At 38.1% G+C, this 20,570-nt stretch overlaps 1 protein-coding gene across 2 annotated transcripts in view; it reads right to left on the bottom strand.

Annotated features, from left to right (window-relative positions):
- The window catches only part of KIFAP3 (kinesin associated protein 3), a 69,316-nt gene that overhangs the window by 22,609 nt on the left and 26,137 nt on the right, over positions 1-20,570 (bottom strand). For both annotated transcript variants that reach the window (XM_040566147.1, XM_040566148.1), the window contains exons 11-18: positions 20,197-20,297; positions 15,640-15,748; positions 14,324-14,436; positions 13,221-13,386; positions 12,883-13,008; positions 12,407-12,505; positions 10,915-11,000; positions 1,890-2,079 (exon numbers count right to left, since the gene is read on the bottom strand). In XM_040566147.1, the coding sequence (XP_040422081.1) occupies positions 1,890-2,079; positions 10,915-11,000; positions 12,407-12,505; positions 12,883-13,008; positions 13,221-13,386; positions 14,324-14,436; positions 15,640-15,748; positions 20,197-20,297 (990 nt within the window). The remainder of the gene's footprint in view (positions 1-1,889; positions 2,080-10,914; positions 11,001-12,406; positions 12,506-12,882; positions 13,009-13,220; positions 13,387-14,323; positions 14,437-15,639; positions 15,749-20,196; positions 20,298-20,570) is intronic.

Below are 20,570 nucleotides of genomic sequence, written 5' to 3'. Positions count from 1 at the left end.
CTTCCACGCCGGCTCGTCTTTGGGCACGTGGGGACGGACCGCTCCTGTGCCGTTAAGATTTCCTTCTTGAAATCTTGAAATCCATAGCCTTTAAAAAGGAATACTATGCCCCCCCCCCCCCCGTCATATCTCAAATCTATAAATTTAGCAGAGTTCCGAAGCACACCATGACTGGTGCTTGCTGGAAGGAACTTGAGAAGTGAATCTGTATCTTAAATACAATCAGTTACTCTTATACATTTGAAAACAAAAGCACTTTTCAAACATCTGCAGAACATATCATTGGAAATCTGCCTCTCCTTCCTAGTCAAGTATCAATTCCAACACAAAAATCTTTGTTGAAATAACATTAAGCCAATAACATGAACGGTTAAAAACCAGGAAATTCAGTATTACTGGTGACACTCCATCTCTAGCTCATGTTGTTGGGAAAAGAAGTGGTCCCGTGAAATAAGCAAAGGTTTAAGACTTATAAAAGGAGGACTGCAATAGGCATGCTGTCATGCCTTTAATGTAGGAAGCCTGAAATAGACTTGATGTAATCAGAGACCCTGATACTGTACTACACACGACTTACACTGCTAACCTTGAAGGACCAGTGCAGGAAAACAAATCCAGTGCTGCAGGATTCAAAAGGGAAAAACATACCACTGAAAGGGCAAGTTGCTATGGCTGACATATGTAACCACGAAATGAGTAAAAATCCTTAAGTTCCCTTATACTTTGAGAATGAATTTTGAAATTCTGCTGAGGTCTTGCACATTTCTTTTCTCACAGCAGCTACAAAGCAAGCTTACAGGTTTCAGTGTTTTTGTTTTTCTTATTACTATCCTGCAAATTCGCCCAGAGTCAGAGTTTTGTGACTCATGCTTCATAGCAAAGGACTGGACACTTACATGGAAAAAGAATAGAAAAAGACTAAATCCCAGCAATTAAAAGAAACACACACACACAGTCATCCAGGGGTTTAAAAAGGATATAAAAACCACAAGTTTGAGAGCATAAGCCAACTCCTAGTTATTAAAGGTTATGCAGACTTTTATCCAGTGCGCACATTATTTCATGAGTATCTCCTGCAGGGCTTTTTGAACCTCCCTCTGAAACGGGTGGCAAGAGAGAATACTAGATTAGATACATCAGTGTCTTAATCCAGTATGGCAATGTTTAATGTTCTTACTAACTACAAATCTTTACAGACGGAGAGAGCAAGCAAGCAGACTTCACATGAAAACCTCTAGAACCATGCCACTATGCACTATTAAAAAGAGTTATGTTCTTAAGTTTTTAATCAACTTCTTCAGATTATCAAGTAATAAAACTTTTTCATACGATGATCTTGAAAACAATAGAAATTCACATGCTTCCCTAGATATACGACAGCAATATTATACAAATAATGATTCACAGCATGATTGCCACTGCTAAGGAACTTACACATTTAATGTGGCTCAAGTCAAGTCTTGCATTAAGTTCTGCAAAAACAAATCTGCTACAGAAGTAACACACAAGATAGAGCAAAATTCAGCATCAAACCCCATAGCTGTACTGCTCTGTGAATTTAACGGGGATAAGAATGGGTTTGTGTTTGGCTAAGCAAACAAGCTACAGACATAAGAGGCAGCTGTGAAGGAACAAGGCTGGACCACCTTTATTTAGTTCTGTAATCATGCTCTGATTACCCTGATTAGCTAAGGTAGATCTGTTTGCATTTCTAAAGACCTGTCACACTTTGTAAATTCATGGATATACAGTACTCAGTCCTTTATTAACATCCTAACAAGGGCAAACACACCCCTGACTAGTATTCATCAATGCTGCTGACACACAGTGGCAACAAATACAACTGCGGTAGCAGTCCCCGTGCTGAATACTAATGCATGCTGCCTTACCTGCATTGTAGTAGAGGTCAGGTCTTTCCAGAATATCCCCTTCATGGATGTAGGGCTCAATACGATCGTCCCCGTACAGATACTGCTCACTGTCATCCATCTGCCGACTCTCCACCATCTCCAGCCACTGAGAGTTGTGCCATCGAAATTTCTCACTCTGGATTTTTTTAGCCCATTCCTCATCATATTCCTGTTTAACAAAATCATCACACAAGATTTTAGGATGAAGTATAGACAAAGACCTGTTTGGTTTAACAAGAATTTAACATCAGCAAAAGATCCAAGTTTCAGCGCTCAGTGACTTAAATCCTCTATTAAGCCTACAGAATACTTTGAGCAAAAAAAGGGTAATGATTTTGCAAACTCTATGCATTATTCTGTTTTTGTACATGCAACACCAGTACAATATTCCCTTTATGGTTTTTAACTTTACACTGTTCAGAAAAACCTCCTGCTATAAGCAAAGGAGTTCCATCACCATGGTCTCCTCACTTGGAGGATAAAGAAGAGCCAATTACTGCCAATTTTTAGGGTGACTTCAGTAACTAAATACTAACACTGACCAAATACACAGCATGATCTCCTGAGACAAGCATTCGCTATGACAATTAGTTACTAGAAAACACAACAAAAAAGGCTGTGATAAAACCAGCAAGTCTTCATTTTATTTGAAGAGCTCCAGTAAAACAGGATTTAATTTCCAACTTCTTGTCAAATTTTGTAATAGCTTACTATTTCTAATATTGAACACCCACAAAAATAGCACACAACATTCATTAAGAGGTTATGGGAACCAAAGACAAAGCTAAAGCTGGAGAAGAACTTCTCCAGAGTGCTGAGGGAAACAGGATATAAGTACAGGCCACTGCGGAAACAAAAGGCAGGCATGAAATTTCAGTCTGGATTATAGCCCGACTGCACTCTAATAACATGATATTGAGTATAAAGGCGTACCAGAAGGAAATGACGTAGCCAATGGTCACCGTGCAATCAGCTGTTTAGAAGGCTCCTCTCTAAGCAGACCAGACTATATGGGCTGTTGATTACTACTGAGACATCACAGACCTCATAATACTCAGATTTCCAATATGACTGGAAAAGTAGGGCACAGCTAACTATAGGAACTCATGAACATAAAAAAATTGCAGATGTTATCAATTTGGGAAGATCGACAAATAATGCACAATGGCTATTACTTTTTTAATCAAAGGACTGTGACCAAGAGCAACATTCATAACCAAAAAGCGGTTCCTGTTTGTGGGAAGAAATATCCCTATGAAGCAAGTCCCAGTGTATCTACTTCACTGTCTTCTAATCTAACGAGGAAGGAAACAAAACTGAAAATCATATGTTAACCATCTTGAGAGTTAAGAAATGATCTAGACAGACTTTCCTTGGAGATCTAGCTGGAGAAGTTTAAGGTTTTTAAAATCCACTTTACTTAAGCCCAGAAGGGGAGGAAGAGTGTTCACACAATTAGTGACAATGTCTTGGCTGCTGAAGTGGTAATTTCTTAAACTGCTCCAGCTAGACATGCAAAAGCTGATCTGTCTACAACTCCAGGTCAAAAAACAGCAGTGAAGACAGAATAAGTTGGCGTAGTAGCTCAGGTTAAAACTCCGAAACCCCTGTGGCTAAACTTGAGCTTTGAACTTAATAGTGAAGCTACCTTGTCTTCACTGCTGTTAACCTGACATAGGTAACGTTCCCTATCCTTTGCCTTTTCCACATTTCTGACTGTTTGATAACGCAAAAACCAGCTGGTTCAGTCATTCTGGCAGAGGATTCTCTGGCACTGCCAACGAGTCTATCTGGAGCCTCCAAGATTTCATGGGGAATCACATAGCATTGCACAACCACAACCGTCATTCTATGGCAGCGGGTTTTTAAACTATGTTTTACTTGGAGGAATGGCAAGGTTGTTTCTCTTGGCTTAAAGCAGAACGTAAACTCCTTTTTGATGGGACATCCACGCAAGCACCTGCAAGTGTGGGGCTCTGATCAGTCTGGGGCATTATTGTGAATTTCTCAGATTCCACCCCTGACCAGCAGCAACTACGAGACGCTTCTAACTCCCTTCTGCACCATTCTGGCACACAAGCAGTTCTGTTCGACACCTAGTGTCTTGCATAGCTTCTGTGCACAGAGCAAGCATCATCTGCAGGATCTATAAAGGTTCCCAGTCCCTGCTGGCCTCTAGCAAAATTCCAAGTTCCTGTCAACCATACAGTAATGCAGCACCCTTAGGGAGGAAGACTAACAAGCCAACCCTATGCCTTATACTGTTAGGAAAAAGAACTCCTCAAGAGAAAAAGAACTCCCCCAAATTGAAAGGAAAGGCTAGAAGTTACAGTACAAAACAGTCCCCTTGGGAAAGGCAGGCCCATCATTTAAATTTATAAAATAACCCCCCCCAAAAAAAAAGAAAGGCAGGAGTTTCAATGATGATATCTGACTAGCATCTTGGAAACATCTACTTTGCTGCATCTGCCAGAGCTAAAGTGTGGGCTATCAACCCTCAGCAGTCATGAATTGCTCACAGGCTTTAAAGAAACACCTTGTAACTGCCAGAGATCAGACTGGAGCCTTAAGAAAACTATTCCCAGAAATGATGATTGCAAAGCAGTGGGGGAAATAAACAAACTTAACAAACAGCAAATTAGACAAATCTGTGGAAAAGCTGAATTCCTTTCACATTACCTTGTTTACTTTTAAAAGTTCCCAAAAGAAGAAAAAGCCAGTAGCTAAATCCCTCATTCATATTTATCATAAGTGCACTTTGAAAACATGTCAACCTTCCCGAAGTTACCACCTCAAATGAATCCCACCTGCCCAACATCACTGTCTGAACTGGCTGGACATTTGCCACAAACAGACATGAACTTATTACTCTTCAATCCTTCAAAAATTAGTTAGCATTTCTCAGACCCTAACTATTTTTTGCTTGTTTGTTCTTCTTTAGACAGCAACAAGAGAGCAGAGAACTTCCATGTATTATTTGATGTTTCCCATCTGATATTAAGAGGCTCCAAACTCTCAGATAAATGAGGTGAAATACCTAAGTTTTCGGAAGACAGAATAAGCAACTGACTGGCAAATTACTAGTTACGAGACTGAACATAGTTTCACATTACCTATAAATCACAAGTTATCAAACTGTTTGTCTATTTTATTGTTTTTAACTTGCATTTCACTATGAATGAGCAATAAAAACAAAGATGTGACCACACCAGAATCAGATCAACGATCAGTTATGTCAAGAGTTTCATTCTGGCAGCAATCCTAGAGAAGGATGATTTGCAGTAATCTAGAACAATTTACATAACCTCAGCACAGAAAAGTTCATTTAAGTACTGCGAGATCAAGGGTATGTCTGTAGATTTTCCATAGAAATGTGCAGAAACACCACTGGGCAAGTGATTAATGGAATAACATCAGAATGGAAGAAAAGCTGTAAATGCAGGACTACAGCCAAAAGGCACAAAGAAACCAAATTAAAGAAACCAAATTAAAGAAATGTAGGGCAAAAAGATTCCCTAAAACAGTGAGTTTTCCAATAATCATATATTCAGCTATAAAAAGCTTTTTTTTTTTTTTAAATATGAAGTTCACCTTCTTTAAACTAAGGAATTCCTGCAAAAATGAAACCAGGAAACTAAACATCACAGAGACACAAACACAGGTTTGTGCCCTCCAGCATTTTTAAATGTTAGTCCACTGGAAAAGCAGTGGATGGAATGTGCCTATTCTCCACTCCACAACCACCCCCCTCCTCAAATACAGCACGGCCAGTAACATAAAAGGAGGAATCCTAAACATTGATTTTATTCTCTTTGGAGCTCCCTGACATCACTGTTTTTAACATTCGGTTTCCATAAATCCTAAAGTGTCATAGAAGATGTATGGTTCGACTCTGCGAGGAATGTGCCATCCTTTTTGAAGTTCTACTTCCAACTTTGTTTACTACTGAACCATTGAAACATTATGAAGCGTTAACTGGCCTATTATCAGAGCGTGTCTGTTCCCTATCAGGGGTCCCCTTTGTCACTGGCTTCCGTCACACCTTGTATCTGATTAACACACTATAGGATAACATAGAGCTACACAGATCTGCTTTGTGTTCTCTCACAGCTGATGAAAAACAGATTTTTCCTTTTCACTTTAATGTGGTTGCCCTTTAATTGGGTCTGTAATAGGGTTCATTTGATGCGATTCCTCATACTAAACTAAAACTGCTATACAGTAAGTTGAATGCTCATTATGTTTAAGGCCATAGCTGGTAAAGTGATATGTTATATTCTTCATTATTTAACCATCCCTAAAATACACAGTTTACATGAAAGGTTAAATTAAACATTTTTTAGTTAAAGATAGATTTATCTTGTCTAGCTAGCCAAAAGTTAGGCATGTAATTTGAACTATGTGCCTCTATAATCCATGGATAGAAACAGATGTTATGGATCACCTTCTGCAGGTGTCTATGACACCTACCTTGGGGTAAGTAGCACCAGAGGACAATTCATTCACAGGTCAAAAAAAATCCTTCCACCACTTACACCCACAAAACTCAGTCACTTCTCTGCAAACGGGCTCATCAATAAATATATTCTGATGGGAAACTAGTAGAAACCTATGATATGACATTAATGGCAAGGTAGAAAAAAGAACAAATATTCATGTCCCCTAAATTAAGGTGCCTACGCAAAAAGCACACTTTCCACAGGGCCCCTACATTGTCAATAGTTGAAGAGAGGTTTCTTTTTTTCCTTAGAGAAATTTAAGGTCTCTCATTGGCCAGTTGTTATGGAAGTAACAGAGACCACTGGTTTGGCTGACCTTCATAGTTTTTCTACTCTAAAGGGCAATCACCAATACTAGATGGTAACCCGTCCAGAATAGGTTCATGTAAAGACAGAATCAGAGCCCGCCTGCTCTATCCAATGCCCCTTGTAGTGTGGCTGTTCTTCTAGTCCAGGTAGAGCCTTTCCTGCTGGATGCACACCCTTTACCACAAAAAGGTACCAGCACCAAAGTGGACTGATTTCATATTTCACAACACAGGAGCTGATCAGTGAAAACACATGTCAACAGTTCAGCCGGCAGCTCCACATCCTAGCTGTTTTCTGCATTCAGGATTGTTAGAAGGTAACGGGAACAAGACACCACAGACATAGGGAGTCTCAACAAAGGTAGAACCTCTCTTCCTGGAGTGAGTATAGCACTCTTCATGGATGGAGGACACCAAGTGGAGTCAAAGGTTATCTATTTTCAGAGCACACTGACATAAAGCCCACACCAAATCCCTGTGGTCTGCTCTTCCTTGATTTTGAGAGCTGGTCAACATCTTGCACACCCGGCCCCAAATCCCTCAGAGCACTGAGGGTTCACAGCACATTCCTAATTGTTACGTGAACTTCCAGCATTCCCAACATGGAGGATTTGTGTTGGGCACTTAGCTAATACAGAAAGATGCAAGCCATTCATCAACACAGCCTTCCGTATGAAAAAGGTTATTTGGCTTTCATTACAAATACTTGGGGAAAACAATAAGGGCTAGAAAATACACCTTAAGCATGAGGTCCTTCCTAAATCACGTGGACAGTGCTGTAGCTATCATTTTTGTTTCTGAAAAAAGCACGATGATCCACTATAGATCATATGGGAAACAAGATGGTGCACTGGACCTAGATTAAAAATTATAAAAAAAACAATAGGAAAATGGGGAAAAATTGGGGACTGAAAAGCATCATTAGACCAAAGTCTAATAGATCTGGTGATCCTTTGCAAAAAAAGGGAAAAAAACATTTAACAGCAATGAGGGAGAGCTAGGAACAGAGGGTGAGAACAATGAGACATTAATAATTCCCTCAGCTCTTGATAATGCTGTCTGAAGTGAACAGAATAAAACCTTCCTAAGCTGATGTTTCTTTCACAAGCATCAAGAGCAGATGGCCAGGCTACTTAACCAAAGGAAAAGGGAACTTCATTTGCCTGAGAATCCTACACCAAGTGTTGATTCCAGGCTTTCAGCTGAGCCATGGGACCTGTCCAGCTTTAGGTGTACAAATACACTAAACTAGCTGCTTGGTGTTAAGACTCAGCACATGAAACAAAACTGAAGCTCTCCTAAATTATCAACACAGACAAAAGCAGTATCTTGCATGACCAACGCAAAGCCAAGACTCCCCAGAACACACTATGCTAAAGCAACACATCTGTTTCAGTTCATCAATGGCAGAGTCCAGCCAAGCTATATTAAACAAATCATCACCAGTGTAACATTTCCATAATTTCTGTGACAATTACTTTACTACAGAAAGCATATCTCCCCTAAGGCTTATAAGGCATCTGATTTTCTTCAGTGTTATTTCAATCACACTATATAGAGCTTATTGATGAGTGAAAGAAGCATTTGTCTTCCCCGAGAAGAAATTACTTTAAAATCTCTCTTCTCCATCATTTACTTTCTGATTTCCATCATCAGAGGAGCTAACTCTGTCAGCATGTACAGAACAACAAGACTGCAAACTTCAGTTTTTATTGTTGTGGATTTAGCACTGATAAGAAATTTCAGCAATGCTAGAGATGTCTGTTCAGACACCTCAGAAGACACTGGCAACGTAAAACTGCCATACAACCGAGCATCTGTGTTTACAGGCTACTTTACCCTATCACCTGAGCTAAATGGTAGAACATCTATCAAAACCCTCAGGTTTTGATAACTTACTGTTTCATATATTCTCCAATCACCATCCGGAATATGTCGTCTTCATTGCCTGTTATTTTTTTTTGTACTGGAAGGTGGTGTAAAACCAGCCTGTAACATACCAAGAGAGAACCACTACTTGACTGCTTTCTATCTTCCAGAGAAGAGGGTGTGTTGTACTTTCTGTTCCCTGCACAGGCATGGTGTTAGTTATGGTTTATGCAACTTCTAATCCAACAGCTAGATGATAAAGCTGCAAAGACCTTCACAGAAAAGTACCTCTAACATGCCAAAGAACATAATTCTGTGTGGCACTGCTCCAAAATAGTTTACCAATGTATGAAATACTCCTAGTATGCGCCTGATAGCATCTCTCCTACTCCCAATATCAGCAGTACCAGATCATTTATTCTTTTCTCAAGGCCCTGGAAGCCCTGTCCAGTGCTTCTCACAGGTTCAGAGATTTTCTCTCCATCTACTATTATAGCACATTTTTTTTTTTTTTTTAAATGTGCAGCAGAAAGATTACCCCTTCTCAGGAAGGAAGGACAAAGAAGAAGCCAAGTAGATTTTACTCAGAAGTTAATGTTGAATATGAAGCAATGTACTTATTCTTCTGAATTCTATAAAAATAAACATTGCTGAATAACACTACTAATATAACAGGATCTAGTAACATAACTACTAACATAATATGCTCTACTAACTCCTACCATAATCGGATAACACTACTAACTAGAATCTACTGAAAAATTAAGTCCCCGATTGCAAAGCTTCCCTTTATGAATTTAACAGCCCCTCAGACACCTACAAACTGCACTGGCTCCAAGGGAAAATAAGAAGTGTTGGAAACACTTGCCAGTGTCCAGCCTCACCCAGTGGATAAAGACTTTCTATTTCAACTGGAGATGTCTCTGGAAGTGACTGATCTTGATAAGCTGAACACAAAACCCAACAGAAATAAGTATTAAATACAAATTCATCTTAGTCGAAATCTTGCCCTTAATGAATGTCAGTGGCAGCTCTGCCACTCACTAGTGGGGCATGATTGTCATTCCATACCTCTGTGAAGCAAAGCAGAGATGGATAACAAGAATTCCAGCACAGAAAGTGTCATTTTGCTTTTTACTTTAGAAGAATATTAAATTAGGAGGCATTACTAATGAACAGAAAAATATAAAAGACATTATAGTACTGTGCAGACCAGAATTTAGGTCTTTATATAAAACCTTTCAGAGAACAAGCTGCAGTATGCATGATCCCATTGAAGAAGAAACTAGGTGGCTGAAAGGAAAAGCATTACCGTAGTCAAATATTTTATTATTATTATTGACTCATAGCTAAACTCTTCATTTATAAGATTTAATTTCATGATGGCTACAAAAGATGTACAGTCCATACAGTCCTAAAACACTTCTAAAAGATGGATTATTTCTGTCAATAAGTCAATCCAATTAAACAGGCTAGAAGGAATTTTAGCAGAGAAACAACTTTTACATGGAATCTATATCACAATGTTTTTACTTTAGTGAAAAACACCACAGGAAATAGTAAAGCTTCTAGAGCCAAGGATCCCTAGAAGTAGACTATATATGGTATAAAAGCTAATAAAGCAATAGCGCTTCAAAATTCAATATTTTTTTTCCCAAGGTTAAGTTCAATACAAAACAACTGTCCTGAAGGTTGATTCTGATCAGTGGATAGTTAGACAAACTAAGTCATGTAGCTAAAAGGAAATCTATCCAGTAGTTGAAGACAGTATTAAAAACTCCAATATTATACTGCCTGTTCTCCCAACAGAAACGTCAGCATTAGGATCACCTCCCACATTTTCTTTTTGAAAAATAAAAAAAATAAAAAAATACTGGCACCAAGTACTGTAGAAAAACTGAATAAAAGCTGCTGGGTAACAAGAGCCATTTGTTTGGAAAACTAAGACAATGAAAGGTTGGCATACTTCTGCACTGCGATTAATTTTAATTTTCTTTAAGTAAAAAAGCATTCGTTAGAAGTGTTTGTAGTGAATAGTTAACTGTAAGTGTACTTCATACACTTAAGTATGATTTTTCATAATTATTTTTTCACATAGTTAAGTATGAATTATCAAAGTATATATTCTGTTTTTGGAAGTTTGGTAACAGCCTAGAAGGATGACTGCTATTGATCTGTGAAAATTCATCTTTTACCTATGTGATTAGGAAGCTGCCCATGAAAAATATTTCTAATTTGCAAGTACAAGTTATTGGTATCCAGTTATTATTTCAGAATTATGTCGTGTAAAGAGGTTCTTGAAGGGCAGATGAGAAAAATCAGACCTACCGCTATAATATCCAGAGTGTTGTCACAAACTTTGCGTATCTCAGCATTTTTATCATGCATCAGGTCTATAAGATATGCTGGAGCTTCTGGAAATAAACTGTTAAGGATAAAGGCTACGTCTTTTGCACAGACCTGCCTTCCTCCAACTGCAAATTTCGTTATGAACCGTAGCAAGGAATTTTCTATCACATTTGAAGTTCAGCAGCCTTCCCACCACTTTTTTTTTAAATCACATTTTAAGATACCCAAATATTCTTCAAAAGTTGTGAAGAAAAATTACTTGCCTCTTACAAAGGAAATATATTCTTATCTGCTAGGGAAAACCCATACACCTGTGCCTTTTTGACTAACATACGTTAGTCCACTTCTGTGGAATAGTTTAATCTTTTGAGAATGTTACTTTTGTAATCTTTAGGGTGTTCCCCTCTCTAAAAAAATATTCCAGTGTACTTGTCTTAAAAAAAGTCAGGTGCAAGTGATAAAATTATTACTAGATTTGTTTAATCTGAATGAGAAAAGTGTTACTTGAATGCTGGTGCTTTATCATTACAGATATAAACACCATTTTCTTCTTTAAAAACCAGGCACTCGGGAGTCCAAACAGGAGACAAAGAACACCTCAACGAGCTATTCAGATATTCCACAGAGCCCAACAGAAGAAAAGATGTTAATACATAGTCCTTACATTGTTTGCAAAGTAACCATGAATCTGCTGTCCCTATAAGGGTCCCAATCAACCTACTCTTCATGTTTCAATAAAACTTAACATTCATATAAGAACCACAACAACAGACAGCGCCTCCTTCCACAGCTTTCAGTTCACCTGAATAAGCTCAACATCAAAAGTGATTGAAAGAATAAGAAGTAATGACTGAATAGGAGTTACAAGTACCATATCAAAAGTTTAACAGATCCATGACATAAGGAAACCAAAGAACCAATTTAGTCACAACAGTCAGGTGAAAAAAGGAGAAAGAGGAAAGCCAGGAACAGAAATCAAAGTCTAGATAGCAGGGAGAAGCTAGGAAACTTATGCTAAACATAAAATTTGAAGAATGGCACAGTGGATGAAAAATGCAGAGCAGGCATTATTTATGGTATCCAGAGTGATGTAAGAAAGAATGCTACTGAAGTACTTTAACGTACTTCAGACTATGCAGCATATACATATAAGAGTGCAGAGAAAGAAGTTTATTTATGTTCTAAGTTAGTTTTTCTATGGACTATGATTAGCAAAACAAGCCACAGAATAATTCAGGTTGGATAAGAAACAAAAGGATCTAGTTCAATGACACCTCTGCCCTGTTTCAAAGTAAACCAAATTTTAATCTGTACTATTCATCTTGCAGTCCTTCCACATGTCTAGGCTATATGGCTTTTTCCTTCAGCTGAAATAAATCATTTACCAAGACCTCTGAGACAAGAGGTTTATGGGCCAAACATCAGTAAGTTAGCTGCTGTGATTCTAGACGTTTGGCCATTAAAAAGATACGTGTTTCCTTGATAATGACATCTCTGGTGGCTTGGTGGAAGACCATCTGATAAAAGACATAGATGATCTGGCAGACAAACTCATCATCTTCCTGCTGAGCTGCAAGGGAAAAAAAACAAACCATAATTTAAGATCTCATAACTAGAAGCTCCTGATGCATAGAGAAAGCCCAGCTCTTACATGTCAGCTAGACAGTTCAGCGGTACACGAGACTTCATCACCTGACAGTACAAAGTGCATGCCTCTTTCCCTGTTCCAGTCAAATAGAAAGGTTACAGATTGCAGCAAGAGCTGTGGAGGTATTAAAAAAAACAAATCCAAAACCTCTAGGTAAACATCTCTAACAATAATGGAGCAATTGCTCCTCCTTTTATATACAAAACACTTAGCCCTGTCTTGCAAGAGAAAATGAATGGAGCATTTGGTTACAGCACAGCTCTGGCAACTAAACATCTGTGAAGGACAAGACAAAATACCATTTAGAAGCTCAATGAGCGCAGGAATGATCCCAGACTTGGCCAGTAGAGCAGCACAAGAATCATCCATAGAAACTGTTCCAATCATTATCACTACTTCCAAAACAAGGTCATCCTCTGCAGAACCTGGAAGACAAAAGGCAGAAAGCATTACCTCTTTGAAACCCTTAGTCTTCTGGCAGTTGTATTTTTGTTTGTATATATAATTCTGTTTTTCAGCATTATGCTTCCCCAAACAACCACAAGTTAGAGGTAAATACACTCTACTCTGAAAGAGCACTCTGTAAGTACTCTTTGAGAGACTCTACTTCGAAAGACTAATCAACCTTTGTACAGACCTGGTTTTAGTTTATCCTTGAGGTATGGAACGAGTTTGTACTCTTTCAGCACAAGCTCCCAGTCCAGATCTGGTAAGGTCAAATTTGCAAGTGTTCCCAGGCATTCAATCACAAATTCTTCCTCTTCATCATTTGATATTTGAGCTGCTAAGTCACCAACATAATCCTAACGAAAACACAGCAGACAGATAACATATTAGAGGCAAACAACCTGGGGTTCTGAAGGACCCACCACTTGGTCAAATCAAAACTACTTCTCCAAAGAAAGCTAAAGAAGACTCTTCTCTTGAAGCAAGGGCTAATAAAAGATTCACTTTCAGTTGAAAATCACAATCCAAGCATGTCAGCGTTCTTCCTCTCAGTCCTTTCACTTTCAGGAGATGTGAATCATTTGTTCAGGTGTTCCAAAAGAAGCTACTACTGCACACACTAACAAAGTTTGAGAAAACTATTAGAAAATAAAGGAATGAAGAATGTGAACACCATACTTTGTTAGTGACAACAACGCCATCTTCCCCAAAGATTTTAAAGAAATGACTACAAGGTTTTCAAACAGAGAAGAGTCATACATTTCACTTAATTCCATGCAGCTTTAAGACAATTTGATATTGAATTCTTATTTTAACAGTACACTTAATTTCCACAATAACAATGATGCGCCCCCCGCCTTTTTTTTTTGAAAAGGTAGCTTTACATGATTAACTGAATAATAAGAACTCAAAATTGTTAGAATATCCAATCATATAAGCCACTTTGCCCAGTGAAAAAAACCTTATTTTGCCTTCTAACTCTAAAAGCAGATATTTAGAACAACCATTAAATGTTACGACATGCACCCCAGCAGTTGTTTTGCTTTTTGTTCCCTTTGGAACAGGGTTTTATTGGATAGAGCTTAGGATGTGTTTTCCCTGTAGTAAGAAAACCAAATCCTGATCTATCAACTGAGATACCCTCCTAAAACAAAACATAAATACTAATCAGCCCATAACAGCCAAGAAAAATCAAACTGGGCATCTGCAAAGTCATAATACAGCAGCTCTCCAAAGCCAGACTTTTCCAGTAGGAAGAATCAGAGATCACATTAGGGAACAGATAATACTTACAATAAACAGGTTTTTAGTTGGCCCATCATGTTGTGAAATATTCCTTATCATCTTCATTAACAGTGGGTCTTTAAATTTCAAAGCCCGTTTCATTAGCATTTTCAAACCATTTCCTGAAAAGAAAAACACTTAGGAAGTCCTCCAAATAAAAATGAGAAATGTAGTGGCCTATTGAAGCAGAAGAAGAGCAAAACCCCATATGTTTAAAAAAGAAAAAGTGAAGAAACTAGACAAGAACTACTACTTCTTCCAAGTTTAAGAAAAGAAAAAACTGCTCTGTGTAAGTTCTATAGCCTCTCTAAAACAACTGTGTGTACTGGTGGGACACTGCTAAAAAGTCAAATAAATAAATGCTTCAGGTATTTCTAGTCATTTATTCAAACCAAGGTTCTAGATCTGAACCATTATCCTACTGTCAGTGGAGATGCAGCACAACCGTTGGTACTAGCTCAGAGACCTCTCTCCCCACCCTAGAATAAAATGAGTTGTTATGGTTTTACAAGATTATTTACCAGTCACATAGAACGGTGTGTGGGAATGCACATATAGACACACAGATCTGCAGTACGTGATTAACAGTGCAACTTGCCCTGTGCAAAGTTATGTTTCCACAAGATCACCTTGCCCATTTAGTAACTGCTACAACTTGATTTTTTTCCTTTAATATAAAATTGGATCTCCCCCTTGTACAGAGCTACACAGAGAACTCTGAAGTTGGATTACTAGCCTCAAAATCCATTGATTCAATTTTCCCTTTTAAAGTCTAATAAATTATTCACAGTAAGTCCACAGTGAAAATTTTGAGCACAAATTAAAATTAGAGCTACTAAATAATAATATGCCACTTAAAACTGCTAGAATGAAAATAATGAAACTTAATGAGCAAGATAGAGAGCTACTGAACAAAATGCAGACATCTACCTATGCCACATAACAAAATACCAGAATGTCAGAGAAGCTCGATTAAAAAAATAATGGAAAGATGGTAGTGGCAGATTAAACACTGATTAGCTGGAGGTGGATTTTAGGCATCAGGATGAACGAAACCTTGATCTCTTCATACATCCATATTCTCCTAGAGTAATGTCATCAGTATATTTTAGAGAACTTCAAGCATATATGAGACACGGGCATATGTGGCTACTTGGTTTCACTCCTGCCACCAAGACCAATTTTGGGGAGGATGTAGTCATTTGTTTGCAATCTTACCCAAAACAGTTTCATTTTTTAGAAAATATATGTGAATTTATAAACAGCTATATTTGTTTTATACATACATATACACACAAAAAACAGTAAAATCTGAGTATGTTTACCTTCACAGATAAGTTGCACATTTCTTTTGTTAGCAGCAAGATTAATACAGAAAGAAATAAGTTCCAGGTCAACTCGCTCATCAGGACACTCAAAGAGCATCTTCATTAACTGCCAAGAAACACAAGCACATTTAAGCCATTAATCTATCCAATCTATCCAAAGCTTTAGAAGAACAGTATTATGATGTCAAGTACAGTATTTATTTATTTTTAAATATTCAGCATTTCTACAGGCACAGTGAAGTTATAAAGTCAAGGACACAAGACGTATGGTTCCATTATTTGGGGATAACAATGCATGTACAGAGTGCCAAAAATGGCAGTCACTCATCACCTTAAAATAACTTGGATTAGTTACATTTTATTGCTGCCACTGAGGGTTTTTTGTTTGTCCTTTTTTTTCTTTTTCTTTTTTTTTTTTTAATTTTCAGTGTTATTTAAACTTGTGAATGGATAAATCTACCTAACCTTTGAAAACAAATTTAATACGGAATCAAGTTAGTTCCACATAAATTGAGAATAATACCTGGTTGTTCAATAAAATTACGACTCTAAACAGATACTTAATTACAGAATAATTCTACTTCTATTTTGCTTTCAAATTACTCTGTTTATAGGTAAAATGTGTTGCATCTGAAACAACACGCAGTACCTCTGCATCTTTAATTCCTATAACAGAACATTGCCATATATCGAAGACTTCTCACCAGTAATCCTGTGGGTTTTTTTGGTAACAGGAAGAAACGACCTAGGTTAACATAAATAGACAATTGCCTATAATACTGTTCTGACTGCAAATTCCCAGATGATTCCTCAGCCAAATAACCTATAGATTGTCATCATTTTATACACCTGGAGCCTGTATTGTCCATTACATCTCAGGCTATCTAGAATTGTTTTGTTCAATATGAGCATTTTTTGAAATGGCATATTGAATATATGAACATGACTCTACATCCGTCTCATTTCTTTGTTTCCAACCGCAGAGCAGGCAAGTTGCACTGCTTCCCTACTGAGGGGCTGTAGGATATCACCCTGCTTGCTCCTAAAAACCTGCTCAGTTCATAAGACACGTCAAGTTTACAATGCATAGCAGTGCGATGACAAGACTGAGATTACTCGAAGTAGAAACAACTGAACCTAAAGATAAGCGAGACAAAATAAAATATATTTAGCTCAGCTTTTCTCAAATAGGGGCACAGGAAGAAAAACGCAACTAATCATTAAGTATTTGCGTGCTTGCCCCCTGGTGGCAAGACAGTTTGTAACACATTAAACACTAGAGAAAGCGGGTAAACAACCTATTTAGAGAAAAAAATAAAAACAGGAACAATAGGATCACAGGAATTTCACTCCCAAGTATTTTGTGCAGCAATTCAGTATGTTTACATATCACCAGATAGCAAGCTGTCACATTCCAAACAGACCCCAAGTAAAGCCATACATATTTAGGTTACAACAGTTATTAATCTTTTTTTTCCCCAAGACTTCCACGTACTGATTTAAAAGCCATCACTGATTTCTTCCTCTCTTTCTTAAGAAGGTAGAATCAGATTTCCTTATGCTGTTTTAAGAACTTATAAAACCTCTAGTTTATTAAATCCGTAAGCCTGACAATCACATAAGACCGAATTAACCAGAGAAGAAAGTTGCTACTTAACACGTAGAACATGAGCATTCAGAAATCACCCCCTGCAACTCTTCTGTTACAAAACCTTTAAAAATAGATTTTTAAAGCCCTTCAAACAATTTGAAGGGAAACATTCTCATTACTTACACAATACAAAATCTGTGGAAATTAGATGTTTAACAAGGGATTACACTGTTAATTACTGAGCTACTTCTCTATAAAAAGGAAAAATATATCCAGTTTCAATTAAAGCTGTTCAAATTTTAAAATAATAGTTTTGTACGAGCTCCATGTTTCCCATTATGTCTTCATTTAATTTGATTGCTTCTTGTGCCACTTCAAAAGGAAGAGTAATTGCTGCCAAATAGGAAATATTAAAATTAAATTTGTTCTGCTTTTACTATGTCCATTGTCATCTTTTACTGATTTAACAGGAAGGCAGTAAAAAGACTGCAGCATGTGCAATGAAGAGGCAGTAGTGTTCAATCAGACAAGTCCCATATTGAGTATCAGATACCACAGACCAGGACTGAAATCACTGTGTCTAGACTCTCTGGCACCTGCCTTCACTTATTTACCAGTGACCAGAGGCCAACCCCCACAGTTCTCTGCTCACATACACCTCTGTCCAACCCCCTCCCCGAGCCCAGCTCAAACATCTTTGAATGATTATGCCAGAACTGCATGCCTCAGGAATCTCTTCTGACCGGCTACTCCCTAACTCTGCTGTTTGAAGTGATGCTCTGGTTTCTGAACTTCAGCAGATAATGGCGGACAGGAGCAAAGGGTGCTGTCAAGAGAGGACGTTTACCAGCATTAAGCTGAAAAGAAGCTTACAGATCAAAGAGGGGCCAAACAGGACAACTGTGGTGGAAAACATGTGGGTAGCTGCAGAGAACCTTGCACACTGCTCTGCGGTAAAATATTAAATATCACCATGACATCACTGCCTAACCATGCCCTTTGATTGGCCAGGTTATTACCAATAAATGCTTTTATAAGCATCTGGATGGCATTTGCACCTATTTAAACAAAACACGCATTGCTGAGGTCTAAACAAGAATGAACTGTTAATACTCACTTTTAACTGTTACTAGAATAGCACCCACTAACTCCTACAATCCACAAGAAGGATGTTTACCTGGGACAGCATGCGAAAGCCCTCCTCAAGCACCTCACATGTTCAAAATGACAACAGTGGATGGACTTTCTACAACAGCTAAAAATTCGTTATCGAGCATTTGCCAGTTTAGATGTACACCTTTCCTCAAAAGGAGACAAAGCCACTGAAGGGCACGCACTATTATTGAAGATAGAATTCAGTTTTCCAGGGTAGAATCAGATGGCAGGGAGTCCTTTTAAAAGGTCGTTTTCTTCTCTTGATGCAATATCTACTTCCCCATATTTTCTGTTTCCTCTGTCTTCCTTAATAATTGTCCTAATTTTCAATGTTCATGAATAAAATCTGTTTATCCAGCTTGTCTTTTTTGAACAGCCTACAGATATCATCTGTATAAACTTACATCAGCCACTAAAGAATCAATAGCCATAGGTGTTTTTCAAATTTTGCAGTTTTATCCGAAGTCCAGTTAAGGCAGTGGATTTGTTTTCTGTTCCAGTGGGCTCTGGATAAAGCCCTACAAACACTACTTTGAGCAGCCACTGCCCATCAGAACAATGATGTTTACTAAAGCTTAGTGTATGATTTCACTGAAGATCCACACCTCTTTATGTTTGACACTGGGGACCTAAGATGCAAGCCAAAATTCCCTAAAAGCACATCATAAGTGAGCCCTGAAACACAGTGAATTTGTTTGGCAGGTGACTGTTGAGAACAAAGCAGGTCCCTTGTATCATGCAAATATCTTAGCAAAGTTACTTCTGTGACAGAAAATGTGGCCAGTAGGATGTTTGCAAGAACATTTGGTAACATACAGTAATTATTCCCACCAGTTCTCCCCTCTCTTTTCTCCAAAACCCTCCTGTATTTGGAAAAACATCGCAATTTTTGTCATGAAATAATGACCAGAAACATTCTGAAGTTTTTCCATGGCAACTTCCCATTCTAGATGTATTTGATGTTAAAAACATGTTTGGCAGGAAAGAAGATACCATGGTGCAATTCTGAAAGAGCTACCAGAGAGCTTTCTACGTTTATGCAACGCAGGCTTTCTCGACTCCAAGCCTCATCAGGACTGAGAGAGATTGGTTAGAGAGTATTCGATGTTTGTTAAAAAACATGCTACAACCTAAAATCAAGAGAGTACACATAAAATACCTCCCTAAAAGCATGAAACAGTGTCTGTGCATGGGTCAGAGAATATGGCTGGAGACAAAGTTATGAAAAAGTGTATAGTCTGAAGGATCTGTGAAGAGCCCTCTATAGCCTTCATGTCTCCAACTGTTGTACACGCCTGCAGTTGGAAAAGGAATTGTCATGCAGCAATGCAACACTGCTTGGCTGGTTTCCAGTTCATATCCTGTAACACAGGAGACACTGAAATTTTGATACCCAATGGGATCAGAAAAGAATAGCTTCTAAAACAGTAAAGGAAATACTTTCCATGAGGTTCCCTAAGGATTTAGGGCACTAAATTACTACGCACAAGTTTTCATCTCTTTCAAGTATTCCCAATCTTCCACAGAAATTTATCAGGTCCCCTGTATTTTTCACTAATTCGACGTAGCTCAAGGCTCAGCAGTACTGACAAAGAATATCTGTCACCCGACCTTTTTCTTGGGACCATCAAAACACAGCAAGAACAGTCAGACTGCCTGAAGAGTAGGTGGCTCACTACTGACTCAGCAGCATCACGCCTGTTCCCATTCTCACCTGTGGGTGTCAGTGCGAGCTCTGCTATAAGTGAGGAAAAGATGTGCACATAGAAAGATGCATCTTGACACCTCATCAGACATAAAGCACATACCTGCGGGATACAGTCTGTGTAGGCAAACATCGATTTAAAACGATCGTCCATGCTTATGTGATACAAAATGCACATGGCTACTTGTTTGTAGTTTTCATTTGCTAGAAGGAAAAAAAAATCCATATTAACAAGATTTGCATTTTAAGTACTATAAACATTTAAGGGGAGGAATGAAAAGCAGGAAAACCCTAATTAAGGGAGGGAAAATTTAAAACAAAAATGCAGCATTTATGAAAAGGTCTTGTCTGGCACGTTCAAGTGAACAACATCTTTGTGCAAAGAGGGAACAAAGGCAATGCCAACTACTTCTCTTCTCAGCACCTCAGAACATTTCCTTAGTACCACTTTGCAAGAAATATATTTTCTGAAAGGAA

Source organism: Cygnus olor, chromosome 8 (assembly GCF_009769625.2).
Source record: "Cygnus olor isolate bCygOlo1 chromosome 8, bCygOlo1.pri.v2, whole genome shotgun sequence".
In the NCBI taxonomy this organism is placed as follows: Eukaryota; Metazoa; Chordata; class Aves; order Anseriformes; family Anatidae; genus Cygnus; species Cygnus olor.
This window is presented reverse-complemented; position numbering and strand designations above follow the sequence as displayed.